This window comes from Nelusetta ayraudi, unplaced genomic scaffold (assembly GCF_046127955.1).
Source record: "Nelusetta ayraudi isolate G7.1 ecotype Tasmania unplaced genomic scaffold, CSIRO-AGI_Nayr_v1 ptg000130l, whole genome shotgun sequence".
Lineage (NCBI taxonomy): Eukaryota > Metazoa > Chordata > Actinopteri > Tetraodontiformes > Monacanthidae > Nelusetta > Nelusetta ayraudi.
In genome coordinates, this window is record NW_027466180.1 from 1,025,725 (window position 1) to 1,052,058 (window position 26,334).

The 26,334-nt window shown below is 45.0% G+C and overlaps 4 protein-coding genes across 6 annotated transcripts; 2 read left to right on the forward strand and 2 right to left on the reverse strand.

The window, feature by feature from the left end:
- The first annotated feature begins 839 nt into the window (after positions 1-839).
- lgalslb (lectin, galactoside-binding-like b) lies at positions 840-8,712 on the forward strand. Of its 2 annotated transcripts, none has more exons than XM_076050855.1 (5): positions 840-1,135; positions 1,686-1,766; positions 1,891-1,979; positions 2,668-2,854; positions 4,465-8,712. In XM_076050855.1, the coding sequence occupies exons 1-5, from the start codon at positions 1,103-1,105 to the stop codon at positions 4,606-4,608; spliced, it is 534 nt and encodes a 177-aa protein (XP_075906970.1). In that variant the 5' UTR covers positions 840-1,102; the 3' UTR covers positions 4,609-8,712. The 2 variants fall into 2 exon arrangements, with proteins under 2 accessions (XP_075906970.1, XP_075906969.1); XM_076050854.1 differs by having other exon boundaries at positions 842-1,135; positions 1,677-1,766.
- On the reverse strand, positions 8,619-11,858 carry LOC142904629 (interleukin-22 receptor subunit alpha-2-like). Its single transcript, XM_076050852.1, has 5 exons — positions 11,529-11,858; positions 10,691-10,823; positions 9,931-10,142; positions 9,663-9,805; positions 8,619-9,153 (listed from the first exon to the last, which is right to left on the reverse strand). The coding sequence occupies exons 1-5, from the start codon at positions 11,584-11,586 to the stop codon at positions 9,010-9,012; spliced, it is 690 nt and encodes a 229-aa protein (XP_075906967.1). The 5' UTR covers positions 11,587-11,858; the 3' UTR covers positions 8,619-9,009.
- A 670-nt stretch (positions 11,859-12,528) lies between these two features.
- ifngr1l (interferon gamma receptor 1-like) lies at positions 12,529-20,828 on the reverse strand. The gene is made up of 7 exons (XM_076050849.1): positions 20,631-20,828; positions 17,765-17,903; positions 17,150-17,331; positions 16,313-16,473; positions 16,051-16,222; positions 15,644-15,762; positions 12,529-14,432 (listed from the first exon to the last, which is right to left on the reverse strand). Exons 1-7 carry the CDS (start codon positions 20,701-20,703, stop codon positions 14,025-14,027), a joined length of 1,254 nt encoding a protein of 417 aa, XP_075906964.1. The 5' UTR covers positions 20,704-20,828; the 3' UTR covers positions 12,529-14,024.
- Positions 20,829-21,624: 796 nt separating this feature from the next.
- On the forward strand, positions 21,625-25,527 carry LOC142904628 (uncharacterized). Of its 2 annotated transcripts, none has more exons than XM_076050850.1 (3): positions 21,625-21,949; positions 22,133-22,284; positions 23,807-25,527. In XM_076050850.1, exon 3 carries the CDS (start codon positions 23,860-23,862, stop codon positions 24,652-24,654), a length of 795 nt encoding a protein of 264 aa, XP_075906965.1. In that variant the 5' UTR covers positions 21,625-21,949; positions 22,133-22,284; positions 23,807-23,859; the 3' UTR covers positions 24,655-25,527. The 2 variants fall into 2 exon arrangements, with proteins under 2 accessions (XP_075906965.1, XP_075906966.1); XM_076050851.1 differs by having other exon boundaries at positions 22,160-22,284.
- Positions 25,528-26,334: the final 807 nt, after the last annotated feature.

Here is a 26,334-nt window from a genome sequence, read left to right on the forward strand (position 1 = left end):
GCCACTTAAGAGAAATAGTTAAAGGTGAAGTAAAAACTTGTCTTAAGTTTGTTTAAAAAAAAAAAAAAAATTAAAATAAATCCGCGGAATATATCTTGTCCCAAAATGCAGAACCAACAAAGCTGCTAAATTGCAAGTGTATTATATATATATATTTTTTTTTATTTAAATCATTCTGTAAGCTGCAAGATTTTAATTTTGAACACAATGTTTTGCCACAAACTTTTACCTGATAAAGTCGACAGTGAGCAGCGTCTCCACAGCTTGTAATACACACAGACGTCCTCAGAGGGGCAGTGTGGATCGCCTGAACTGGGCCTGATTCAATCCGGAAGAGGGGGCTGCATGGAAGGAAAGAAATTGCATGTACGTAGGGGGAGTAGGGGGAGCAGAACTGAAGATGTTTCTGTGCAACTCAGCCGAAGTGCCTTCACCGTGTTCACTAAAACTCAACTTCCGCCCCAGACTTGGAGCTCTGTTATTAGTCAGTTTGTAGCACGCTGCTGCCACACAGGACAAGACTGGGCCTGCAGATAAAGTAAATCAATAAAAAAACTAACAATCTGTGTCACAGTCAAATGAAACAGGGGTGCAGTCCTGTCCTGCCCCACCCCACCCACCAATTAAAAAAAAAAAGAAAGAAAGAAAATAATTAGAAGAAGAAAAAAATGTTCTGATAGAATGCACTTTTGTTTGTTTTAATTCCCAAACAGCCCGTTGCTTAATTAGGTGAAGGGTTGAGGGCAAATCTGTCTTGATTAGCCTTCTCCAGCAGGCTGTGGGGGATTAAAGCTTTCGCCCTGTAATTATTATAAAGCACACGTCAGCAGCTATCCACCCATTGCAGTGCGATAGGAGCGAGGCGCCGCTCCTCCTGCTGCGTTCAGGACCCAGTTCCGACCAAGGCAGGCTGGAAGAGCAGCAGGAGCAGGAATATCCTGTCTGTCGGCGCCAGTGCCACGACGCTGAGACGCGGTGCGATCCCCCCCGGCGGGCAGCAGCAGCAGCAGGCAGGAGGAGGCAGGAGGAGGCAGGGCGAGCAGGGCGAGCTGGGCCGCCTCTGCACGTCCCCTAATCAGCATCCTGCGCGACTCGGCTCAAGATGGCGGTGCAGGCAGCGGTAAACGACGAGATAGTAAGTATATGTCGCTTTATTGTTTTTATTTTTTTTTTGTAGTTGTTGTTGTTGTTGCGGGGATTGAGATGAGGGGGGACAGGTTTGAGCGGGCCAACACCCGGTAGGTTCTGATTCGGGGGCGCAGCGGCGTCGTTTGTCCGCCGCAGGAGGAGGAGGAGGAGGAGGCGACTCCTCTGTCATGATGTGTTGGAAATCCAATATGTAGCCTAGGAAATGTGAGCGCGAGGGGCTTTTAAGAGGCCGCGGTGCCACTCGGTTGGGTCCCGCCGGTTCCGTGTGTGTGTGTGTGTGTGTGTGTGTGATCACGGCTGTGCCACCACGGAGGCTAATTCGCCGTAGGACAAGACGCCGAGGTCCGGGCGGGTGCCACCTCGCCATTGTCGGCTCCAGTCGCGCACAAGGCCACACGCACGGTGCGTGTGATCGAGCACGTCGGTCCGGCGTGCGCGCGCGCGCGTGTGTGTGTGTGGGGGGGGGGGTTCTATCTTCCCTGATGAGCTGATTGACAGTTTGCATCCTGTGTCTTTTGACACCGAAGGTGTTGAAGAATGTGGAGGACGAGCACCTGAACGACTCGCTGGGGAACCCCGGCCTCATCTCACCTGACAAGGATTTACCCCGTCTGCTGGTACACAAGCCCGTGGTTTTTTCAGTTTTTTTTTTTTTTTTTTTTTTTTAAAATATATAAATTGTTTTGTTTTTGTTGTCTTTTGCGTCTCATTAAACGCGCATGTGGCTTTTACGTTACGCAGACGGTGCCTTTCAGCGGACGCATCCGGGGCGGAATGCGGCCGGGCAAGAAGATCATCGTGATGGGCATCGTGGACCTGGAGCCCGAGAGGTGAGATCAGCCGTGTAGATGTTACCTGCAGCCCGGGCGGTGCGACTGCAATCTGGACCTGTGGCTGCCTCCTTCATCTTCATCTTTTCTTATCTTATTTTTAGCTCGTCTTGCACAGTCACTCCACTGACTAATGCCTGCCTGGGCTGCCACACACACACACACACACACACACACACACACACACACACACACACACACACTCACACTGGTGGCTTCCTGCTGCGTGTGCACGCACAGGCAGCAGGGCGTTCCCCCCCTACACCGACCAGATGGGGGTATAAGAGGGGAAAGAAGCAGGAGGGAAGGGGGTGCTGGGTGGGTCCTTCTCTTCCCCCGGCATGGAAACTCTGTTGTGAAGCCCAAAACCTCCCTATGACATCACCGCCTCCACCGGCCCAAGTGGCAAAGTTCATGTGAATGCGAGTGTTTGTTTCAGTGCTCCTGCAGGATTCGGGACTGGTTGTGCACACCAAAGAGACGCAGACACAGATGTGAGCGAGAGGCAAAGCAAAAGAAAAGCCCCAAACTAGCATCAGGGATTAGTGATAATTAACAGACAACTGCTGCGCCCCTCCTACGCAGCAGAATTATGTGTATGACTGATCCCGGATTAGCAATGCTGTACTCATATGCTGCCTGTCTGACCACTCAACCACCCCCCCTCACCCACCTTAACCCCACACAGCTTCGTTGTGAGTCTAACCTGCGGTCGGGACTCGGACAAGGAGGAGCCACCGCACGACGTGGCCCTGAAGCTCACGGCCCGCTTCACCGACCGCCAGTTCCTGCGCTGCGCCCGCCTCTCTGGGAAATGGGTCGGGGAGGAGGTGTCCACCGCCTACTTCCCCTTCATCCCCGATCAGCCTTTCAGGGTAAATACCTTCTTTCACATGCACTTGGAATTGACTGTGGCTCTGTGATCAGCGGAGGCTTTGCTGAATGATCTTATCTTTTCTTTTTCTGTTTTTGCGGTTCCAAAAGCTGAGAATTTGCTCCGCAGCTGTAGTCATAAGACAACCCCCCCCACCCCCACCCCCACCCTGTGGTTGATCTTTTACCTGAACTCAAAATGGACTGTTTGTTAAAGATCAGATGCCCTCTGTTCGCAGCCTCCTGCAAAAATCATGACCTGGCCTTTTGACTCTTTTCGAGTTTAGTCTATTAAACCTACTGCGTCTACAGTTATAGACATAAATAATATTCTGATCTATTTATTAAGTTGGAAAGTCTTTCCAAATTCCTGCGGCCGCGACGTCCTCTTCATCTCACGCTGTCAGCTGTGTGAGCCAGATGGAGAGAGCTCGACATCCTCCAACAGAAACGTGCTTGTCCTCTGCTGTATGGTGACCGCAGCCAAACAGGAAATGCTTTCCAAGATACGTCACAGTAACCCTCTTGCTGTAAACACTGCGTTGCGAAGCGGTCTGGGGCCGACAGCTGATGAGCTGTGGGGGTTGGACGGAGTGGCGGAAGGATGAGCAGCAGCAGCAGCAGCAGCAGCGTCATATGCATCATGATTAACTCTCATAAGACCCGAGGACTCGTCAGCTCCGACTTTACGTTCTGCTCTAATAACTCTGCACACATGCACAGCTAAAAATACACAGCGACGCTTCTCGCTTCAAAAGTGAGCCCACTGACCAGCCAGACTCACTGTCATGTAGAAGTCCTACCTCTTAGTACCACTACTAAGCACTACTACCAGCTTGAGACGTTGTTTTTTTTGTTTTTTTTAGCAGCTTCACGCATGTGTGGTTGCATAACTCGGCCCGAGAACGTGTCTCTGTTTGCGGTCAGTCCGGCCATGAGTGAGCGGGTCAGGCCAGTCGTGACGCTGCCAGAAGCTGCAGGGCTGCAGATTAAGGCCGCAGCAGCGCACACGCCGCCTCTGAACACGCCAGGCGTTTTGGCGCGTGGACGCCCACATGATGTGCTGCGGTTTGCAGAGCAGGCCAGCTGTTTTCTGCTGGGTGAGCCATGGGGTTTGGGGGAGGGGGGGGGGACAAAGATGGAAGAATCCCACTTAAACCAAGATTGCGTTCCTCCATTGAGACTGTGTGGGATAGTTAAACGCGTGCATTCATTTTAAGGGTCTCAGAATAGATTCTCAGGTTGGCGTTTTTTTTTTTATGACAGTCATTTTTCCTCCAGGACCCAAATTTGAAGCCTGGTTTGGATTACGTTCTGAATTGGTTATGTAATGACAAGTAGGATTAATGGGTGAACATCTTCATTTATCTTTGACATTCTGCTACTGAGTATTAAGCACCACAGTTGCCTCACTGAGCCTTTGGACCGCAGCTAACCTGTGAAATCAAAGCTTTATTTGCACGAGCGTCACTGCCGACTTGATGTGTAAACACTCTCTGCCAGGGAGTTTATTGCAGCGCTGTCGTCTCATCTGTTCCCCCCCTCTTCTTTGTTTTTCTTTTCCTCCCTCTCTCCCTCCTTCCGTCCGTCCCTCCGTCTGTCCGTCCTGCAGATCGAGATCCACTGCGAGCACCAGAGGTTCCGGATATTCGTGGACGGACATCAGCTCTTTGACTTTTACCACAAAGTGAAATCTTTGCCTTCCATCGACGCGGTACGGATAGAAGGAGATCTACAGATCACCAAGCTCGGTTAACGTCCCCGCCCTCCCAAGGACTCGACCACGCATCTTGTGGTTCTCCACGTCGTCAACACCACCGAAGCACCACTGCGGCGGCGGCGGCGGCGGCGGCGGCGGCGGCAGCAGAGGAACGAGAGAAAAGTTGTTTGTATTCCATTCCTCTCTCTTCTCTCCATTCCTTCTCATCTCTTTTGTATTCAGACACGTTGCATTTCTTTCAAGGATGGAGGTGTTGGCTTCGTGTTCAGGGTTTTTTTTTTCTTCCTCTGTAGCCCCCAGTATCATCAGATCAGGGACCTCGCTGCGTTTTAATAGCACATTCGATTTTTCTATTATTTTTGGATTCCTTTTTTTTTTTTTTTTTTTTTAAGTTGGATCATCTCAGGATGCTGAAACAGACGCAGGTGTGGATCACCTGAAAGGGGAGTTGCCCTGGATTGTTCTGGAAACCACTTACTCAGGAAAAATAAACATCTTGCACCGTGCAGCTAAAATGCAAGCAGCAGTTGCTCAAGGAGATGACTCTGCAAATTTGGTGACAAATTAAAAAAAAAATAAAAAAAATCCTCCTCCTGTGTATAAAAAAAAAAACATACCTGGAAAAAAAAAAAATCAAAGCATGTTAAAATTCTGCAGTGCTGGACCTGAGAAGTGTTTTCTGAGCATTGACTAATTCCCATCGGAGCCGACGTCCAATTTGTTCCTATCACTCTAAATGTCGCTGGGCTGTTTGACGCCTCTTGATTCAATTTGACTTGATTCAAACGTCACTGTTGTAATAATACTAAAACTTCAGCAGAGGAAAGCAGCCTCACATTTTATCCCCTCCGCTGATGCGTCTCCAACTTCAGTCTCTCTGACCTAAAAAAGAAATTCCAAATTGAGGATTACGTCACGAGGTCAAGCATCACACTTTGTTCAGGCAGCCCATTCTCCCGCAAATGCAGCGAGCAACCGGACAGGAAGTAAAAGAAGTTGTTAAAGTGGAGCAAGGGCTTAAATAAGAGCTAGAAATGGGCTGCCGAGTTCCCCTGCCGTCACATTGGGCCTGCGTCCTTTTAAAGTTACAAGGTAAACAAATAAAGAAGTAGATCCTGACGCCGTTTTTGAATGTATCCTCGTCATCTTTCCACCGTAGCGTTGAAGATTTAGGGATGCACAAACTATTCTAGACAGTTTTGGTCCTGACCGGCGTTGCTCACATCAGGTCCACCCCCCCACCCACCCCACCCCACCCACCCACCATGTGCGTTTAGCGTTTTGCCAAAGGCGGCGTCTCTTTCCACAGTCTTTCCAATCCTCGTCTTAGCCACACGGTGGGAGCTAGAGAGCACTGACATTTACCGCAGCCACGCTTGTGTCTTAAATGCACCACGCATTTCTTCCACAGTGGCTTGTTCACTCGGCACAGATCTTCACGTTGACGAACAGTAGGCCTAGACGTATAGAGGTTAACTTGAACATTGAAACCCACAGTGTTAAGAGTGCAACGCATTCAATTTTACACCGTTTTAGTATCAGTCGAACATATTACAGCTAGCTACGACTGTCACTGCATATTTATTGATGGTGTGCGTGTTTTGTTTTTTTTGACTTGTAAAGAGGCTTACTGACATCAGACATGAGAACTTTAATTTTTATGAAGAGGTTTATAGAAGGTTTCTGTAATTGGCGAGTCGCTTCATGACGTCCTTTCTGCAGTCGTTGATGTTAAATTATGCAGAATTATGAGCTGTTAAATCTGTTCCCCCACAGTTGCTTTTAGTGTTCTGTTTTATTAGAACAGGAGTAAAAAGCATGGATTCTTACCATCAAGCTGTTTTTCTTTTTCACGGTCATTAGAAAGAAAGGCTTCCTACTTTAATTCCCATTTAACATAAAATGGAATAAATATCCACTTTTTCAGAGTATTGGGCTGCAAACGTACGATCTGGACAAGCCTACGAAGGGCTGCAGTCCACTGTTGCTGCTATGATTTCTGGACTAAGCTAGAACATTTGTGCAGAGCCAGTGTTACACATCTCACCCTGCAGTTGAACGTAGCCTCCTTTTATAATTTCTGGAAAAATTTGTGCTTTTTTTTTTTTTTTAAATCCTCTTTGTTTGTGCGCAGCAGACTGGCGTCTGTGTGTCGCCTCTGTTTGAACGGTGTTTGCTTCTCTGCACACTTTCTAATTTAGAAGATTCTTCCACGTAGCAATAACCTCGCTGCTCTGAGACCAGCTATCTTGTCCTCCTCTACCAGCGAGGACCCCTCTGTGTTTTGTTCTGGGGTTGTTGGCTCCTCCCCCCCCTCTCTTCTCATTTAAACTTGCCAGACGCGTCGCTGGTTGCAGACACAAACAGGAAATGTTTGGACAGTTTAGTTTGATGAAGGGGCGAGTGTTCCGTTTGAGGAAGTGGGCCAGTGTGATGCATCAGTACTCCAGCCAGTCACATCTGAACAAATTTTGTGTTGATGAGTTTGGATTGTGTTAACTCTTTGGTACTTTTGGTCTTTGTTCATTTGTCGTTCCATGTGTATGCCAAAGTTTCTTGGTAACGTGTTTGACTGTTTGCAGGGCAGTAGCCACCTTGTGAGATGTACAACTGTAACTCAGCAGTGATTCGTGGTTTTAGACACTAGTGTGAAAGTTTGAAATTGGCGTGTCAGATGTCGCACACAAAGCTGAGCCAGGGTGCAGTTGGCGACGGCGCTCGTCTGAGGAATTATTTGGCAGGGACACAAACCATTCAAAAACTTTCTGAACTCAAAGGGCTTGAAAATGAGCATTTCTGTGTGTGTGACTGGAGTTGGGCCGTCCACAGTTCACCTCTGCATTGGAAAATTGATGGGTGCAGAGTTCTTTTTTTACTTTATTTTGTTTGTTTTGTTTTTTAGTTTTGCTGCTCTGTTGAATGCGGTGCAGGTACAAGATGAGTATTTGGTTTTATTTGGTACTTGTGCACTTTAAAGAATAATAGATATGTCTCCCTATAAGTTCTGGTACATACATTTAAAAAAAATAAAATAATAGTGTGTATTTGTTTGTTTGTTTGTTTGGTTGCGACACTAAATGATGATCCTGCATCTTGGGAATAATCATTTTCCAGCGTATCTGTTATTGAGCTTCTCCCTCAACCCTTTAAAAATGCCACAGAAGAAGTGAATGTTACTCTCCTCCTGATTGTAATCTGATGACAAGCACCCAGGTGAAAATGTTGTTTATGGTCCCTTGTGCTTTATTCAGGTTCTGCTCAAAATGAAATTATGAAAAAAATAGACCAGCCGTCGTGAAACCTAATGAAAAGCTCAAAGATGTTGGGACAAACCGTTTGTTTGATCAACATTCCCTGCCATTGAGTGTACATATTTTCCAGCGCAGCCCTGATGGCTTTGTGTTGACGTGAACAACAAGCCCAGTCACGAACAATTATCGTTCTGTTGCGCATGTCAACATTCGGTGTACATGAACAATTTTTTTTATTTTTTATTATGCCGTCAGTTGTTTTTGTTTTTTTTTCCTCCGTTCCTCCTGAGCATGCTCTACTTTTGTGGGTGGGGGTTTTATCACTCTGCAGGTAGGTCTGAAGAACACGCATGCCCTTGTGGAAGGATTTTCTTTTCTTTTCATTGGTCATTGACTGATTTCAGTTTATTGTTGACCAAATGACTTCATTTAAAAAATAAGGATACTTGATGCAAAAAAAGGTCTTAAGTTACTAAGTTGTTTTTTTTCCTCTCTTTCTCTCTGTCTCTTGGATTTTTTTTTAACAAGTCGAACAACACAAGGACTTATAAAGTGGTAAAACCTACACGTGTTTTGTAAAGGTGCCCATTTACACTACTAGAATACGTAGATGAGATGTAGGTTGGTGTGTTGCTGTTGTGTTGTGTGATTGTACAATCATTACCATTTCTATTTATTACAGTGTAACCAGCAGGGTTGTGACTCTATATTTTGTTTTTCTGAAGGATCGTTAAGTTTGAAGACGACAGACTGAATTGTGAGCATTGGATTGAAAATAATATTTTCAACCAGAAATCATGCTAACAACTTTTTATTTAAAAAAACAAAACGAAAAAACAAAAACATATTTCCAGGATACATAAATTAAAAGCTTCACCTGCTGAAAGTCTTTCAAAGTGTTGGCCTCGCATTTTTCTTTCTACACATACAGTACAAACACACACACGGGGGGGGGGTATTATATACTTTAATTTGCTGGTTTGTGATCAGCCATTTGAAAATGACATGCATTTAAAAAGACGTATAAAATTAGAGCAAAACTTGTTTTAACTCTGATCAATGTCAAAAAAATAGTGTCAGGCTGGGTTACTGTGAACTCTTATGTAGAAGGATAAAAAGAGTTGAATGCAGAAATGTTAGTGTTGCTCTTGACATGATGAGATTCTCCGGTCGGTGGCAGTCTTCATTACAGCGTAGTGAAACACTTCTTTGGGCCTCGGGCGCTGCTCTTGGCCTGGTAGACAATGACTGTCTGGGACTGGAGGCAGTATTTGGTCCTGTGTCTCAGGTGGTTCAGTGTGATCCTGTTGGAGTCCATGGCAAACAGCTCCTGGAGGGCATAGAGCAGATGTTGAGTGTGCAGATTAGACACTGAAGACTGACAGGTCTGACACTGTGTGTTTTGAATCTAACAACTCTTTAAATTTTGATTAAAAACAAACAAACATTTTTTTTTGACTCACATTTTCCTGTGTTGTTTCTCTTTTTTTTTTAACAAAACATGACAAATGTGTTTACAATAAGACTTGTTTTCGTATTGTTTTTTTTTGTCGCACATTCAACAGCAAACTAGTTGGAACTAAGCTTAATCAAAGCAACACACGTCACCCATCACACCACTCTCCTCTTTTCCTCAGCTACTCTCACCTCACGCTGCTTGGCTGCCGTTAGATGCACAGCAACTAGAACGCCAGCGAGCTTCTTAAAGCCAGACAGGTGGCGTTGATGTTGCTGTGTCAAGTGTAAGACTGAGTGTTCAGTGTTGTAGAATGCATAACATGTACTAATTGCCCTTTTATACATCATGTGCAATGGCAATACACAGAAGTGCGTGCCTACCTCCTTCCCACCGGGGTGTATGAGGTAGATGCGGTACTGCAGGCTGCTGGGCATCTTGAGGACATGCTGTTTGGGCGGCTTCACGCGGACGCTGACTCCTCGCTCCATCACATTCAGCTTCAGCGGCGGCGGGGTGATTTTGGCTTTAGGAGGGATTTTTGGGTACAGGTGTAGTTATAGTTTTTCTGTAGGTTTAGATCTTGCACTGGAAGACAGGGAGGAGGGAACAATAACAGGCGGAGATACAGACAAGCGTGAAGGAACTCACTGTCCCAGCGAGGGCTGAACCTCGGGGAGAGGGTCCAGGGCGACCTGCTGGAGGTCCTGGAGGAGGTGGAGGAGGAGGAGGAGGAGGAGGTGGTGGCCTGCACTCTGGCGTAGTACCACTCCCTGGTGACAGAGGTGACGTTGCTGAGGTCACAGCGCAGCCTCTGGATGCCCTGACAGCCCGCCACGTCCGCCCAGTGAGGCTCTCCGTAGCTGACAGGCGGAGGGAGACGAGCACAAGAGGTGGGGAGGTGAGACGAGACACGGCTGCAGGGCTGAAGAGGATGTTTTTTTTTTTGTTTTTTTTCTTTCTCAGCTTGAGGAAACAGGACAGCCTTTCCCCGTCTATTAGGAAATTAGAGCAGTGGTGGGTAAACTTTTTTGACTGGTGGGGCTGCAGTGGGTTGTAAAACTTGGCAGAGGGGGCTGGAGCAGGGGCAGATGGGCCCCACCTCACAGGTGAAAAAGAATATACCATGGGATATGTAGAGAACGTGTGCTTTAATGTCAATTGAAAATTAGTTACAAGTTGATCATTAATAATTAATGAAACGACTCTTAAAACACTGAAAAAATGGATGAAGCACAGCTCTTGTATGACTTACTTACTATTAATATCATTTATTCAAGTTTTTTTAGCCTGGATCTCGGAATCTGCAGGAGCAGCTGGTGTGTCGGCCTTCGTGTTATTGTGATGATGATGATGATGATGATGATGATAATGATGATGTCAAGATGTGTGCATGTGTGCATAGTCTCACATCTTCCACTGGACGTAGAAGCGCAGTGAGTGCTTCGTTGGTGGTCCGTTGGTGGGGACAGTCCAGGCCAGGATGTTCCTGTAGTCTACCGAGTGGAAGCTCACGTTGGCGGGCGGAGCGAGCGCCTCTGCCTCTGAAAGACACAGAGGGTTCAACGTGTTGGAGTCGTGCGAAACGCTGACTTCACCCAAGCTGTCCCGATTGCGTGTTTTGTAATTATTATTATTATCATTATTATTGGATGTGTCTATTTAATTCTGAAGGTCACTAATTAAATTCTTTAAAGGGGAAACCAGTGACAGCCGAGTCGACGACAGTACAATGTGTTACTCAGGCAAAACAGACTTCACTCCAAGTGTTTTGATTATTCTAAAGAGACATGTACAGTATATAAGGTTGTTGTATTTCCCCATGTCTGAAGTCTTCTGAGCCAACCCAATGCAGACTTTTTAAAGGCTCAGGACCCTTTTGCAGGTGTTTTGAAGCTACAAAACTGAAGCTTTTCACAGTATTCTCATTTTCTGAGTTTGTGGCTTTGTGGTTTTAATAAGCTGAAAATCTTAATTAGCAAAGTTACAACAAGGAACTGCTTGAGATATGTCAATTTGCGTGTAATGACTCAATAAAATTTGTTGGTTTCATCTTTTATGTTAAATTGCCAAAATAAAACAACTTTTACTTGATATTCAAACTTTTCAGGTATTACTGTATATATATATATATATATATATATATATATATATATATGTATATATATATATATATACATATATATGTAGACACACAATCTAAAACAGATTCTGCCGTGGAAAGCGGTGTGTGGTGGGATGTTGGTTACCTTGAGCGGTGGCAGCCAGGCTCTGCAGGATCACGGCTCCCAGCAGCACACGGCTCATCGTGCCGATGCTGTCCGACTGATGCTGTGGGCAACAGCAGCGCCTTTAACGTGCGGCCACTTCCTGTTTTTCCTTGTGCCCCCCTTGCAAGCACGGCGCGGAGGTCGAGGTGAGCGTGCCCTTCAACAGAGACTCTTTGAGACCAACGACCCTCATGAATTGGATTGAAACGCTTCAGTGACGTTGATGCAGCAGAAGATGCATGAGTTGTTGAGATGACATTTGTTTCTGGTGTGCTCAATCTGAATAGATGAGAATTTGGGTGAAATTTGCGTAATTACAGCAACGACATAGTGCAAAAACAAAAAAACACATACATTAATTCAAAAAAAGAGAAATAAGGAAGTGAAATATCTATAGAGTAAGAAAGGGAAAAAAAAACAAGCAGGAACTGATTAGATCGAATGCACATGCTTGGGGTTTTTTTTTCTTGTCAGTCTCTGGGGCAGGTTGACCTTTTTTTTTTTTTTTTTTTAAATCACTACCTCAGGCCTATTCCTGGAAGCGCAGTCTTTAGCGGAAGGTGTTGCGCAACATTCAGTGAGAGTCGGTAGAGGAAGGTGCGGCTCGGCGGGAAGGAGAGGAAGAAAGAGTCCAAAACCCCAGAGTACGTGAATAATTTACCGCTCATTTGTTTGTTAAGATGGCGGAGAGTTTTAGGAGCCCTCATGCTTTTGTGATGTACTGCGCTGCACTGCGCTGCGCTGAGAATCATTCTTAAGTCTGGTGCAACACAAAAACTGCAAGAAGTAGTTTTCTCATTTTGTCTCAATAGAAAAAAACAACTAAACCATTTCTATTTGTTTGTATGCTGTTGATGCAGCCAAGCCTGAAACGCAGCAGCAAAAAAAAAAAAAAAGCTACATACATACCCACATATATACATATATTATTAGTGGTAGATAATAATAGATACACCTTATGAAGATACAATGAACCTCATTCTGGTAGCAGACAGTCCTTGGCCTTTATTTTGTAACAAGGAAAAGGTCAAATGTTATGAAGGGGAAGGTAACATATAAACATACACAAAGCAGTGTGCCCCCCCCCACCCCTCTCCATCCCCAACTGCCTTAAATAACAGGTTCCAGAGGAAGAAAAAAAATGGTTGAAAATGTCAGCGAGCACAATGTGGAGCTGCCTTCTTCCCTTCTGACGGTCGGTTCAACTGAGTCACACAGCAACAGTCACATGTAACACGTCCCCAGTTTCCCCAAACGCACCGGCACACACACACAATAAGATTCTGAAGGCACTCCAGTGTCATGCGAAAAAAATTCTTGAAACAGCAATACTTTAAAAACTAGTTTAAAAAAAAAAAAAGAAAAAAAAAGAAAAAGCAAGGCCACAGTGAATATTGAACTGGACCTTGAGTCTGTAATAATAAATCAATCAATATAATTTCTTCGTTTCCAACTGTCCAGAGTGCCAGACAAAAACGTTGTTGTCTGAAATGACCCGACTGATGATTTTTAACAGCAGCATCTACATTTTTTCATGGCTGAAGATGAATTTAAAAAGTGATACATAATATCTTGCATTTTGTGTCATCTTTAAAACAACAATAGGCCAAAAATCCATTCAGCCAGTATTGATAATAAATTGAAAAAAACAAAACAAAACAAAACATTTTAAAAAAACAAAACAAACCGTGACATAACACACACACATAATTAGGATCACTAATCACTGTGCGTTTGGTGCTTGTCATTTGTTGCAATAATCAAAGATGATTGGCATAACAAAAAATAAAGGTTTTTTTTTACATAGTTTTATATAATTCTGTTTAACAGAGATGCATCTGATTCAGGTCCGCAGTTGTAATCTACCCGACAACCCTTTGTCCTTTCGCAGCGCTTTGCCTTCCCTGAAATACAATCAGTCACATAATAAAAAAGGTCTGCAGGCAGTTCTTAACTGTGCAGTGGTGCAAATTAGCATTGTATTGTGTGCAGTTTATAAGTGAAATTATACGTAGGCGTGCAATGATGGGATTACTTTGGGCAATGAGCAAAGGCACTACAAACAATGCACAGAGCACTGCAGAAGTCCAGAGTGACAATGGAGAAAATATTCCACAACTTGTAACCTTTTAGGATAGTCCTCTTCATTCTGCAAGTACTTTGAATTGTCCCTTTTTTTTTTCTTTTTTTTTTACAATGTGCTAATTTGACACATGGGCACAAACATTTTTAAACAAAAAGCAAGGTGCACAAACAAAACATAAGGACTTTGTGAATCCTGACTTTGCTCTGACTTGGCATTAAACATGGTACTAAATCCAAATACCACCCGTCTGCAAAGTGAAAAAAAAAAAAAAGCAACAAAAAGACGCAGCAAGAATCTGCTCTTTTTGTATCAAAGCTGTTGGGTAATAATTGTTTCGGAGCTTCTCATACAAACACCTCACTTTGACCCGACGTCAGACGCCCACTTAGTCACTCGTTCTCTCCGGATCGCCGGCAGCGGTAGCCCTCCAGTGTTTCGTCCTGGGCCAGCTGCACTGTGCGTTTCTCGTAGCCGGCGGAGCTCCCACCGCATGACCCCGCCTCGTCCTCGTCCTCGTCCTCATCCTCGTCCTCCAGCTCCTTCCCGGTCAAGTACACGGCCGGCAAGCCTTCGTCGTTGTCCTCCGCTCTCACCTCTTCGTCTGCGTTTTCACAGGAGAGCCCGATCGGCAGGCGGATATCCAAGTCATCGGGGGCGGACTCGGGCGTGACGACAATGGACTCGGGCGTGTTGCTGTCCTTGTCCAGGAGCGGGGTGGGCGAAAAAGGGTCCACTTTCAACACGGAGACGTGCTCGGGGGTCAGTCCCAGGGTCTGCTTCAGGCGCTCGGAGAAAGCCTTTCGAAACAGAATCAAAGACAATGAGGTGAGCGCGAGCGGAAACATGACTGACTGAGGGGCCGTCTACACCAACACGGGTATGTTTGAAAGCGCGTGTTTCTCTTGCAATGTTTGGCCTTTCATCCGCACGTCACCGCAGTTGGAGGCTCCTGAAACCTGATGGGTTTTGTAACCGGGGTCCAGGACGGTGGTGTTGTCCGGCCGGATTTAGAAGCTAAACGGGCCGCATATGGCCCCCAGGCCGCAGTTTGCTTATGCCTGGTTTACGTGATACGCAGGTATACGCCATATCACCACTAGAGAAGGTCCTACCGTACAACCACTAAAAAATGTGCAAAGATACTTTGTCTTGTGCTGTTGGTCACCTAATTAAAGCCCAGCTGTAAATGACTGCCCTGGAGCTCGTGTTGCTTAAAATACATTTACATTCAGACAACTGCATCATCAGTCTTTTGTGGTCTCACTTACATGTGGATGCATTATCCTTAATACAGTACTGAGCATGACGATGCTTCTTGTTTTGAAGCAGCTGCTGTCGGAGAGATGTGTGCGATGCTGGGAGAGCAGAGCCACTAGAATAAACTAGACTGCATCGCTGGTCCAGGGGGAACTTTTCCCACAACTCTGGTTCCAGCAGTCACGTGTGGACAGGACAACCTGAGGAAAACCTCAATAATCTCTCGTTGTTAAACAGTGTCACAGTGTGTGACGGTAAACTGTGAGGTGTCTCCACCCAGTGGAGACTAGTGAGCGTGACCAGCAGACGGATTTGAGCCAAAACACCGCTAGCGCTATTTAGCATCTTATCGGCGGTTTGTCGTTTGACTGACACCACTCCCGATCAACATGTTGTTGAATTTGATTGATTTCGTGCTCATGTGTTGCACTGAGCAGGGCAAAAAAAAAAAAAAAAAAAAAAAAAAAACACTCTGCTTCGGTTTGCCGTCATTATTTTTCCGGTCGTGAATTTTTTCAGCCTTGCGATCGGCTGAAACGGTTTTCCAAGTTAGGAGTGATACCGCCACCTACTGCTTTGGCATGTGCATTACATTACCTGAAGCGGACTTTGCCAATTCGTGTGGACGGACGGAGATAGTTTTACTGTGGACAGGGAATTTTTTTGTTTGTAACCGGAGGTCAATAAAAAGAGTTTGGTTTCAAAGACACCCGCGTTGGTTGGTGTGGACAAGGCCTGAACAGGAACTGACCAGAGTGTTTGGTAGATGTGTGCTGGGCCTGGTCTTCTTCCTGTACACCATACAGGAAATGAAGACGAGTCCAAAGAAGCTAATGAGAGCGGCAATGACGATGGCGATGATGGTGTAGTCTGTGGGGGAGGAAACAGGAAAGTTCAGACAATCACAAAAACATGAAAGACAAACCGGGAGGCGCTGTGGTGCAGCTGATGTCAGTTGCCAAAACGGAAGCGCCGAGTTAAAAATGAAATAAATAAATAATCTTATCAGTCTATTTTGAGTATGACAGCTGGTTGGTCCAGTCGCCTTGTTATGAGTATTTCCACATTATTTTCTACGAGGGTTTAAACTAGCGTGTGAGGGACACGTCGCACATCAAATCCAGGTGGGCAAACAGTAAAAACAGTTCAAAACTCAACTGATCTTGATGGGCGGCCCTTTCGGCCGCTCATTGCAGAACGTGTGTATGCCCTTCACCGAGATGTCCTTCATGTTCCCATTGACCTTGACACAGTGTGTCTCCTGGGCAGTGTGCACCTGGAGCTTGGCCGAACACAAGCGGCTCTCGCAGGTAGGGTCATGAGTCGTGTTCTGCAAAAACAAGAACCCGCTGTGGTTAACGGACACTCGGCTGTTGGGGGGGAACCGCCTTTTCGATGGGAGTCTGGGCCTCGTTCTGACCTGACTGATCAGCTCCACCTTGTACTCGAACTTGGGAAGGTCTGTTTTTGCACTTTTGTTCGGCAGACTGCCGCCGTACAAAATCCAGGGGTGCACAAAGTGGATGTGGACCAAGCGCTCCTCTTCGACGCTGACGTTCACAGGTGGAAAGTCCAAAAAACCTGCAAACAGTCGGGTGACAGCCAGCACAGTGTCAATGTCACGTTAACATTTGTATTTAGGTTAAAAAAAACAAAAAAACAACACAGTTTAGGGACAGGAGCAGATGGATGGAGTTTTTTGGTGACCCACCTCATAGGAGGACAAAATATATTTCATGGGATATGTAGAAAAAAGGTGCTTTATTGTCAATTGAAAATGAACAAAAGCACTTGCACACAGCAATGTACAACAAAATGTGTGTGTTTGAAGCCCCACAGTATTTAGCTCTTTATTCAAAAGACTCTGAAAAACACTGAAAATATGGATGAAATATTTCTATTTTATCCCACAGTCCAAAAACATGCATGTGAGGTCAATTGAACACTCTAAATTGTCCGTAGGTGTGCATGTGAGTGTGAATGGTTGTTTGTTTCTATGGCCCTGCGATGAACTGGCGACTTGTCCAGGGTGTCCCCTGCCTTCGCCCTAAGACAGCTGGGATAGGCTCCAGCAGACCCCGGTGACCCCGAGCTCAGGACTAAGTGGGTATGGAAAATGAATGAATGAATGGATGAATGACTATTAATATCATTCCAAAGTGGGCCGGCCATATTAAAAAGCTCAATGGGCCTCATGTGTCCCACAACTGGTTTAGGGTCAGACAATCTTGTAAGATAAGACGAGATCTGGACTCACACTTGTAAGTGGATTTAGTACTGTGGTAGTAGGAGAAGGAGATCCAATCGGGCGGCGCCTCGGCCGACTTGTTGCCCCCCACCACTGCAGAGACGTACACGAAGTAGTCCTCGCTGGGATTCCACAGTTGGGAGAGGTCAGCTTGGAGGGTCGGCGGCTCCACCCACTGTGGTTTGAGTTGACTGCGGGGACGAGTGAGGGTGAATATGAAAAACTTTATCTTCACAACTTTCTATCCTGCAGGTAGATACTGAAGACATCAAATACATGAGCAAGATACATGTAATGTATACACATTAAGTAACTCTAAATATGCTTTTTATGAAAGGTGGATATTTAGAAGAATTTAAACGTATAAACGAGTTTGAGTTATTTATTTTACACTTGTATTGTTTTCTCCATCATTCCATGTGCGTTCATACATCGTTTTGACGCCTTCAGTGAGAAACTGCAATGTCAATAGTCACGAGAATGAAAGAAAAGACACTAAATTCATAGGGTGTGTCCAAACGTTTGACTGGTAGTGTGTGTGTGTACACATATATATAAATATACATATATATATTTATATGTATGTCTGTATAAAGACAGACAGACAGACAGACTGATAAATACTTTTTTTCTTCATTCGAAACAGAATAGTAGGGTTCGATGTCGATCCGGAACCTCAGGCCTGGCACCATTTCTCCGTAGCTCCATTTCAGCACGTTGTGCATGTTGTGACAGTGAAAGGTGACGTTGGTCGGAGGCTCCACTGTGGACACAGAAGCAGACGACGCACTGCACTCAGAGAGAAGATGCCATCAATCATCTGCTTTTTTTCTCCCTTTGTCATCTCGGGGATTTCTCACTTCCAACCACACAACCTTTCTCACCAGTAACTCTCATACAGAAGCAATGGTGTGTGTGTGTGTGTGTGTGTGTGCGCGCGCAACAACTTAAATCATCTTTCAGGTCTTTCTTGACTTTGAACGTAGCCTCATTCCTCTGACGGCACGTTTCCATTCATTCCAACAAAACACACACAAACACAAACACACACATCACCAGAAACACACACAAACACACACAAGCAGAAGCGCACGCGCACACGCACACACACACACAAACGTCAGCCTGTGAGAGGATGTTGTGTTATTGTTGCTCTCACAGAATCTTTGTGCAACATCTCTTCCTGCTTTGGTTTGGAGTCAGAGCTGAACTGAAGAGACATTAATTGCGCCACGTGGTGAAACTTGCCGGTGAACTTCCTCAAAACGATAAGAGGAGTGCTGAACAGCGAGGGTTTTCCACTCCTTTGATCCCCTGAATAAACAGGGAGCGCTCCGACTCCGGCCACAACAAGGATGTTCCAGCCATTTAGTATTTCTGCGTGCCAGAGGCGTGAACTGAGGGGAGTGGTAGACGTGCAGTCGGCGAAGGAGACGCTTCACCGCTGCACCACAGAGCTCAAGTCATTGACGGCGTCTCTTAAAAGGTTCACAGCATAATTTCAAATCAGACACTGGGATGTTTGTTTCTTTGCTTATGAAGGGGTTTGCAAAAGAGATCATTTTGTATCTGCAGAAAAGAAACAAACAAAAAAAAAGGGTCTTGTTCAGTGTTCCTTGACAAAGTTGCATGAAGTGAACGGCCCTTGTTGTTTTCAGTAGCGTTCACTGAATGCAAAACTGGGAGCGGATGTTGTATTTCTCCATCTGTCATGTGAGTCTGTTCTGCTTCAGACACGACGACGACTTGCTGCCTGTGAACACTGCTGGAAACTGGTGGCGCCACAGACAGACAGACAGACAGACAGACAGACAGATAGATAGATAGATAGATAGATAGATAGATAGATAGACAGATAGATAGACAGATAGATAAATAGATATCTCTCGATGAGAAATTTGCATATACAGCAGCTTTACAAGGGAACTATGTGTACTAACTGTAACTGTAAAAAAGGCATTGAATGTGCATAAGTATAAAGAGACATAAAAGTACAGTATAAAATAAAAAATAGCCATAAAAACTACAACTAATAAAACTAAAACTAAACTAAAATGTTACACTTCCTGATATAAACACACACACACACACACACACACACACACACACACACACACACACACACACACATAAAATCTAATATACATGTGTGTATTGTGTACATACAGTTGAATAAGGAATTGTGAATCTTGAGAGAATCGCACCTCTCGCTTCCAGTTCCTGTGTGAACTGATGGTTTCCTTTCATGCACGTGACGACGGCCGCCCACAGAAAAACAACACAGCGTGCCTACGGGCTGCACACCATGACACAAACACAAATCTCTGACTCAGACACACACTTGTTACCTCTGCAGAGGTGACAACCGCATCGACCGGTGTTGGTGTCGCTGAGGGCTACCACCACAACACAGTTCACGGTCACACACACACACACACACACACACACACACACACACACACGCACGCACGCACGCACGTACACACAGAAACCCTCCCAGCAGGAGATACACTCTGGTATGCTTGCAGATGCACAAACATGCACACCCATGGTGTAAATACTGTACTAGGACAATGTCACAGGAGGTGTTCATGCCTGTTTGTGAACAATGAACCTGGCTAAACCCACAAAATAGAAACAATACGTCCGCGCTCGGTGGACGTTCAAAGAGGTTTGAATTTTTTTTAAACTTGTAATAGCGAAACACTTCCTTCCGTTTTCCCTGCGCAGGACAAAGAACTCAGTTTGTTGCTCTGCCACCATTTAGTGTCCACTTGAAATACACAGGTCCTAAAGTTTAAGGCAATCTGTGTGTGTGTGTGTGTGTGTGTGTGTGTGTGTGTGTGTGTGTGTGTGTGTGTGTGTGTGTGTTGGTGGGGTCGTAGATTTGAATAAATCGAACACCACAGTGCTATTCCTCCTCCCCCGCATGACTTCACATGCGCTTGGCCGCTGCAATCTGTTACTGTGTTACTACACAGTAAGGGAGAGTTGAGAAATGAGGAGGCAGAGGGGGGAGGGGAAGAAAGACTCAAAGAGGAAATACTAAAAGTAAAAGATCAGCAATAAGAGGCTACAGGGCAGGGAGATCTGTTCCCAATCGTGTGTGTTTCCTGATCAAACTAACGTGTGCCTGTTTGCCTGTCATAAGATAAAGCCACTTCCCAGATCACTAATCATAAGCGATATGACATCATAATGTCATCGATTTTTTTTTTTTTTTTTTTTTTTTTGCGGTAATGGAACAAAACAGCCTCACAGTGCAGCAACAAGCAGTGCAGCTAGCGACATGGACTTCCACATACAGTAGAAGAGGGCCGTTATTCAAATAACTACTGGGTACTGGAAGTTGAAGTGATCCAGGGGGGAAATTGGCTGAAACACTCACTCATCGCACTTATTTTTATTTTACTATTTACTGTGGGGGGGGGGGGCGGGGTACTAAGCGAAGCAGCGCTAAGCTAACAGGAGCTAACATGGAGCTACTCACCGTGTGCGGTGGACATCTCTGCTGCGGAGCAAACGGCGATGATGAGGAAAACGGGATATGCGGCTAGCAGCATTCTCAAATTCAACCCGGAGCTCGCACGCACGAATGAAGTCCAAGTCCGGAAAATTATGCTAAAACATCAGCGTGTAAACACCAGGAGGACAGGAAGTCCTGCAGCCTCGCCTCCCTCCTTGTCGGCTCGTCACAGCGCTCCAATATTTTCTTTGGAAACCAACGAGATGGCGGATTTGTGACATCACGTAAATCTGCCATTTAGAATTTTAATGGTGACAAAACATGATATCGTATCTGTAGAATTTTGTGAAGATTGAGTCAGTGTGAATACCTACTCGAAATGGATTCCAGTTATGCCCGCAATGACATTTCGAAGCCTCTTTTTTGACCGTTTTTGTAGGTAGAAAGTAAATCCGACTGTTCCTGAATGCAACTTCAGTTCGCATGACGAATACGGGAAATTACCAAATATTCCCGTAGTTTTTGCTTTGTTTAGTGTAGTTTTAATTTCGATTTAGTTATAAAAATAAAAAAAAGACATACAAATGAAAGAAATAATCACACAGTAGCGGAGACACAAAAGAAAATTCCAAAAACAAAAACTTTTTACATATGAGAAAAGAAGTGGAAAGAAGTAAAAAGTATTTAACCCCACCCCTCATCCATATCATTTACCATATCATATACAATCATTTACTTATTGAACTAGTTCTGATATATCATTCTAATCACCAATAAGTAATAATTAGTAACAATCAATATGAATATGGATTATGAGCAGCAAAAAACTATTATGTTATATTATATTACATTATATTACGTTATATTATATTATATTATATTATATTATGTTATATTTATAAAATATATTATATCAATATAATATAATATTTTTATCCTTAGCCTTGGGTTATATTTAATCAAAATACACATTTACACACATTCATACATATACAGTACATACTGTATATACATATTCTTGATATTTTCCATTTATCTGGTTTTGTTAACGGACTTAAGAAAAATTAACATACCATTAACACCCATCAGACTCATAAGATGCAGACTGTTGTGAAGTTAAACGAGCTTTTGCTCCCCTCTGATAAAAACTTTTCCCACTAGGATGAAAATGAGCAAGGTTGTTCTTAATTTTCCATCTTCGTCCGCGCTTTAAATGTAACACAGTGTCCACTGTGAGAAGCTTCCCACACCCATGACGTCAGCTGGATGCAGCAGTTTTACTCCCCGCTGAACCCTCAAACTGAGGAGTCCTCATATGAGCTGCTGCGACAGACATACTTGAGGTGAGTAATCTGCCTCTAAAAAGACATGCGCAACACATGACGGGCCGACAATGATGCGAGTCTCTGCTCCTCAACTGCTGCCTTTTTTTCTTAAAAAAAAAGGAATGTTAGTCTATCGTTCAGTATAATCTCGTATTACATTACATAGCTCATACATTCCTGTCTGTGTGTGTTATGTAATAGTGAAATTCTCACAAATCGCTTCCAAAGAAGAACTCGCCGACGGGAAGGTTTTGGCTGTGGACAGAGACGGGGTGGAACAAAGCGCTTTTTGTCGTTGTGGTGAGACACAGCCGACTACCACAGAGACTGGAGCGGCACATATGTCGTTTGAGGTGAGTTTTTAATTTTAATCCGGCTGACGCAATAGCAGCTTCCTAAAAGTTAGTTTTCCAACTTAATGTCGACTGCAGTGTCTTCAGCCAACTCAGTGCTTTAATGGCAGGATGGATGAATAGTCAGCCGTTTGTTTATTGGTGTCCAATGAGAACAAACAGACCCCTTTCTGTATAACCTCTCTACATCTTCTCCTTTCTGCGCTGTTGCAACCTCTTGTTTTTCCTGTCTTGAGCTGTTTACGTTACTCCACTGTAGTGTTTTTCCCCTTGGTTCTTGAGTTTTATAGATCTAGAGACTTGATAAACAAAAATGCTGCACACTGTCGTGACCTTTGCCTTGACTGAGTGACATTTTAACTTTACATGCCAATAGTTCCCGTTAGGAAAATGTCAAATGTGGACGAGCCTGTCGTCATGCAGACAGATAATGTACTTTCAATGACAAACCACAGCTTCTACAACATCTGAGGGAGTTTTTTTTTTCTTTTTAGAGGGGAGGCATGACGTATTATGTGTTTCATAGTAATACAAAACATGTGTGGGGTCTGTCACATGCTTTGTTGTCATACCGGGTCACTTTGTATACAGATGCAAGAGGTTTGATTCGTGCGACGACGAACCTTAGCACGCTAGATGCAACAATTCAACAGAATTCTAATAAATTCTGTTGAGTTGATGTCATCGCATTTTCCCATTGGAAACATCTCAGGGTGGGGTGTCAGTGAAGTCTATTGCTAAAGCTCACAAAAGAACCGCTGCAGCCACCACTTTAATTGCTTTAGCAGCAGCTGGGCCCACCGTCACTGCCACAGTCTTCTTCTGAGGTATGTAGGAGCAGCTGGCAGCAATCTGCCCCTCAGGCCAAGTCTCAACAAAGACAAGGGGGGAACAATGGCTGACAAAACTGTGTACGTGCGGGAGTTCAGAGCTGTATTGATTAGATTAGATTAAAATAAACTTTTCATTCCACATGTCCCAAGTACAGAGCAATGAAATGCAGTTAGCGTTCAAGTGCTTAGCAGTAAATTCAATACAAATGTACAGTATATACACATTAAATAGCATACATACAATATATACGTATATGTATACACACACACGCTCGCGCACACACACACACACACACACATATATACATAGTGCAAATGAATAAAAAATAAAAGGGTTGTTATGAAGTGCAGGTATGAAATGAATAATATATATTGCAAGTACATATAGGATATAGCAGGTTAAAAAATATGCATAGATGAGATTGATATGGATTAAGAGATATACAATTATTTTGAGAGAATACAACAGAACGAGGGTGAAGAGAGAACAATAGTGAAGACGCAGCTTTTGACATGCGGAAAATTACAGAGAAGCAAATTAAAATTTAATTCAAAACTAATTTAAACAAGTTAGAAAAGAGGCCTGGTTCTTCTTTGTGTTTTTTAAAAGTACACATGTACAGCTCAGAGTGATCTTCCATGCACACTGCAGCCTCCCACTGATATCTGCTGCGTGCACTCCCCTGCAGGCTTATCACTCTCACGCCACGAGGATGCTACCGGAGCCTCTCCCCCAGCAGTGATGTCACTCTCCGCCGCTGCTCGCCTCCTCTGCGCGCTGCTGAGCGTGTCGGCGGCCCTGCAGCACTCGGACGTGCGCCTCATCTACGTTGTCCACAACAGCTTCTACGACTACTCCTGCAGCCAGGAGCCGCAGCCCTGCAACATGCAGTCGCTGGCAGACTGCCGGAGCAAGGAAATCCCGCTGCCGCCCCTCCACCGCCCCCAGTCGCGCTCTCCTTCGGCGCTGCAGGCCAGACATCTGACGGTGTGGTTCGACTCGCCGACGCAGGCGGCACACCTGCTCAACAACTCAGAGGTGAGGCACCTCACCCTGGTGCACTGCCCCGGGGAGGCCAAGGCCCGGCCTCCCTCGCCGTCGTCGTCTCTTCTGGGCGGCCACTTTACCGTGCAGCACCTGGAGAGGGTGACAGTGGTGAGCTTGCAGCAGAGGCCGGTGGTGCACTCGCTGGACGGGAACAGAGCGAGGAGCTCTGACAGCTACTCCGATACCAATGGAGAAAGCCTGGGCACCAATCACTTCAGCAGGGGCAAATACACAAACTTGGACTTATTTCCGGTTTTGAGGAAGGACTCCAAGGTCCAGGACATCCTGCTCGGCAGGGAGCTGGGGGCGGCCTACTACGAACAGGCCCGACTGGGAGTCGTCCACAGCTCGGTGTTGGAGCTGGGAGCGTTGGTCAAAGCCTACACGGTCCTGACTCACATAGACAGTCATGGAACACTCCCCTTTCCCGAGCTCCAGCTGCCGAAACTACCGGAAACGTCCACCATCTATGTGAGCTTTGTTTACTGACTTACCCGGCCACTAGATGGCAGACTGGAGCGGCAAACTTGTGACCAAAATACGGCAAATTAAAATCACTTGATCCACTTTACTCTTTGGAAGGAGCAACGATTATCCTCCTCCTTTCAATTTCTCCTCAAGCAGCAAGATGTATAGTAGCAATCGCATGAAATAGATTTTTGACTTATTCAGCCAAGTTGTCACCCAAATATGAATCCTAATACTGTTTGGCTACGTGTGAAAGTCCTCGACCACACCCTGTATTAAAGTCATAGGCCGGATAGCCGATACTATTTACCGTTCAACTTGACAGACTTTGGTGTTTCCTAAATGTCACCACAAGGTGGCAGCATTAGACCAAGCCAAAAAGAAGCCGCAAACTGAAGAGATGAAGTTGGTCTGCGCTGCTCCTCACATTTAATGCACTAAAAACTTGTCATGACACCTCAATCCTGTATATGCTTTACATTGCAATGTGTGTATATTATTTCAAAATCATTATTTTGAATATGTATTGTATTTATATCGTTTTTATCGCTTCAAAAGCTGTACTGATTGACATGGAAGTCCCTGTGATTTCAGTTTTCCAGTATTTCAAATACTCAAATCTATTTCAAAATGGTTTCAACGTGTGGCAATAAAAACATAAAACCCTGGAAAAATTCAGGAATGATAACCAACGCACTTTCTAAATATTTATGGTTAAATCTGCTTTCAAACGTTGAGATTTGTTCTGTTTGCCTGTTGCCGCTGCTTTTCACTTATTCCACTGACGATGAGACATCAGCGCCGGAGGGAATGACATCGAACTCTGTGCCACATTATTAAATGTATTCATGGTGCAAGCAAGAACATTAAAGAGTCTATGCTGTCATAAACATACTTGGTGCTATAATCCCTATGTACTTTGAACAGTTGCAGGTTGGAGAGGTTTTTGTTTTTTTTTCAAATTGTTAAATGAACACCAGTTATTTTATTTATTTATTCTAAAATCACATTCAGCAATTTGAAGCTGCACTTGCTGTTTAAACAAAAATCAATTACACCGTGATTACGGCCCTGTTCGAACGCACGCACGCACGCACGCACACACACACACAGACACACGCGCACCTGCTTTCGCCAGAGAGCTCCTTATTTGCATGTGAAACGCGCCAGAAAAAGGGCCACTTTTCCCGTCTTGTGAAGCGGCCCGTGAATGCAGCGCTGATGTCGCCTGTTGATTCTGCACCTGAGAGGTCAAGAGGTCGGCCGCCCGCGGCAATTACGCTCACTAGAGGGCCGCGCGCGTAGACACACACACACACACACACACCCCTAGAGGTCTGTGCAAGCAGTGACCTCCACTTAGGATACTCAGAAGACAAAGTGCTGCCAGTAAAAACAAATCAATTACATGTGTGCTCTGATGCCGCTGATGGATGGAGCTCACGCTGAATGCTCACTGTAAATATTTATGTCAGCCTCGCCCTGCCTCCCCTCCACCAACTTACCCCCACCCCCCACCCCCCCAACTCCAAAAAATAATGTGGACAGGCCGAGACGAAAGGCGGATTGATATTTGGTGGCCTCTCCCTCGTCTTGCTCTCCTCCAGGCGGGTCTTTAAACCACGCTGCCGCCGTCTCCTCACCGGCAGTTCGGCCGTAAAACATTTTTACAATCAGACGTTATTGTTCGCCGCCTCCTTG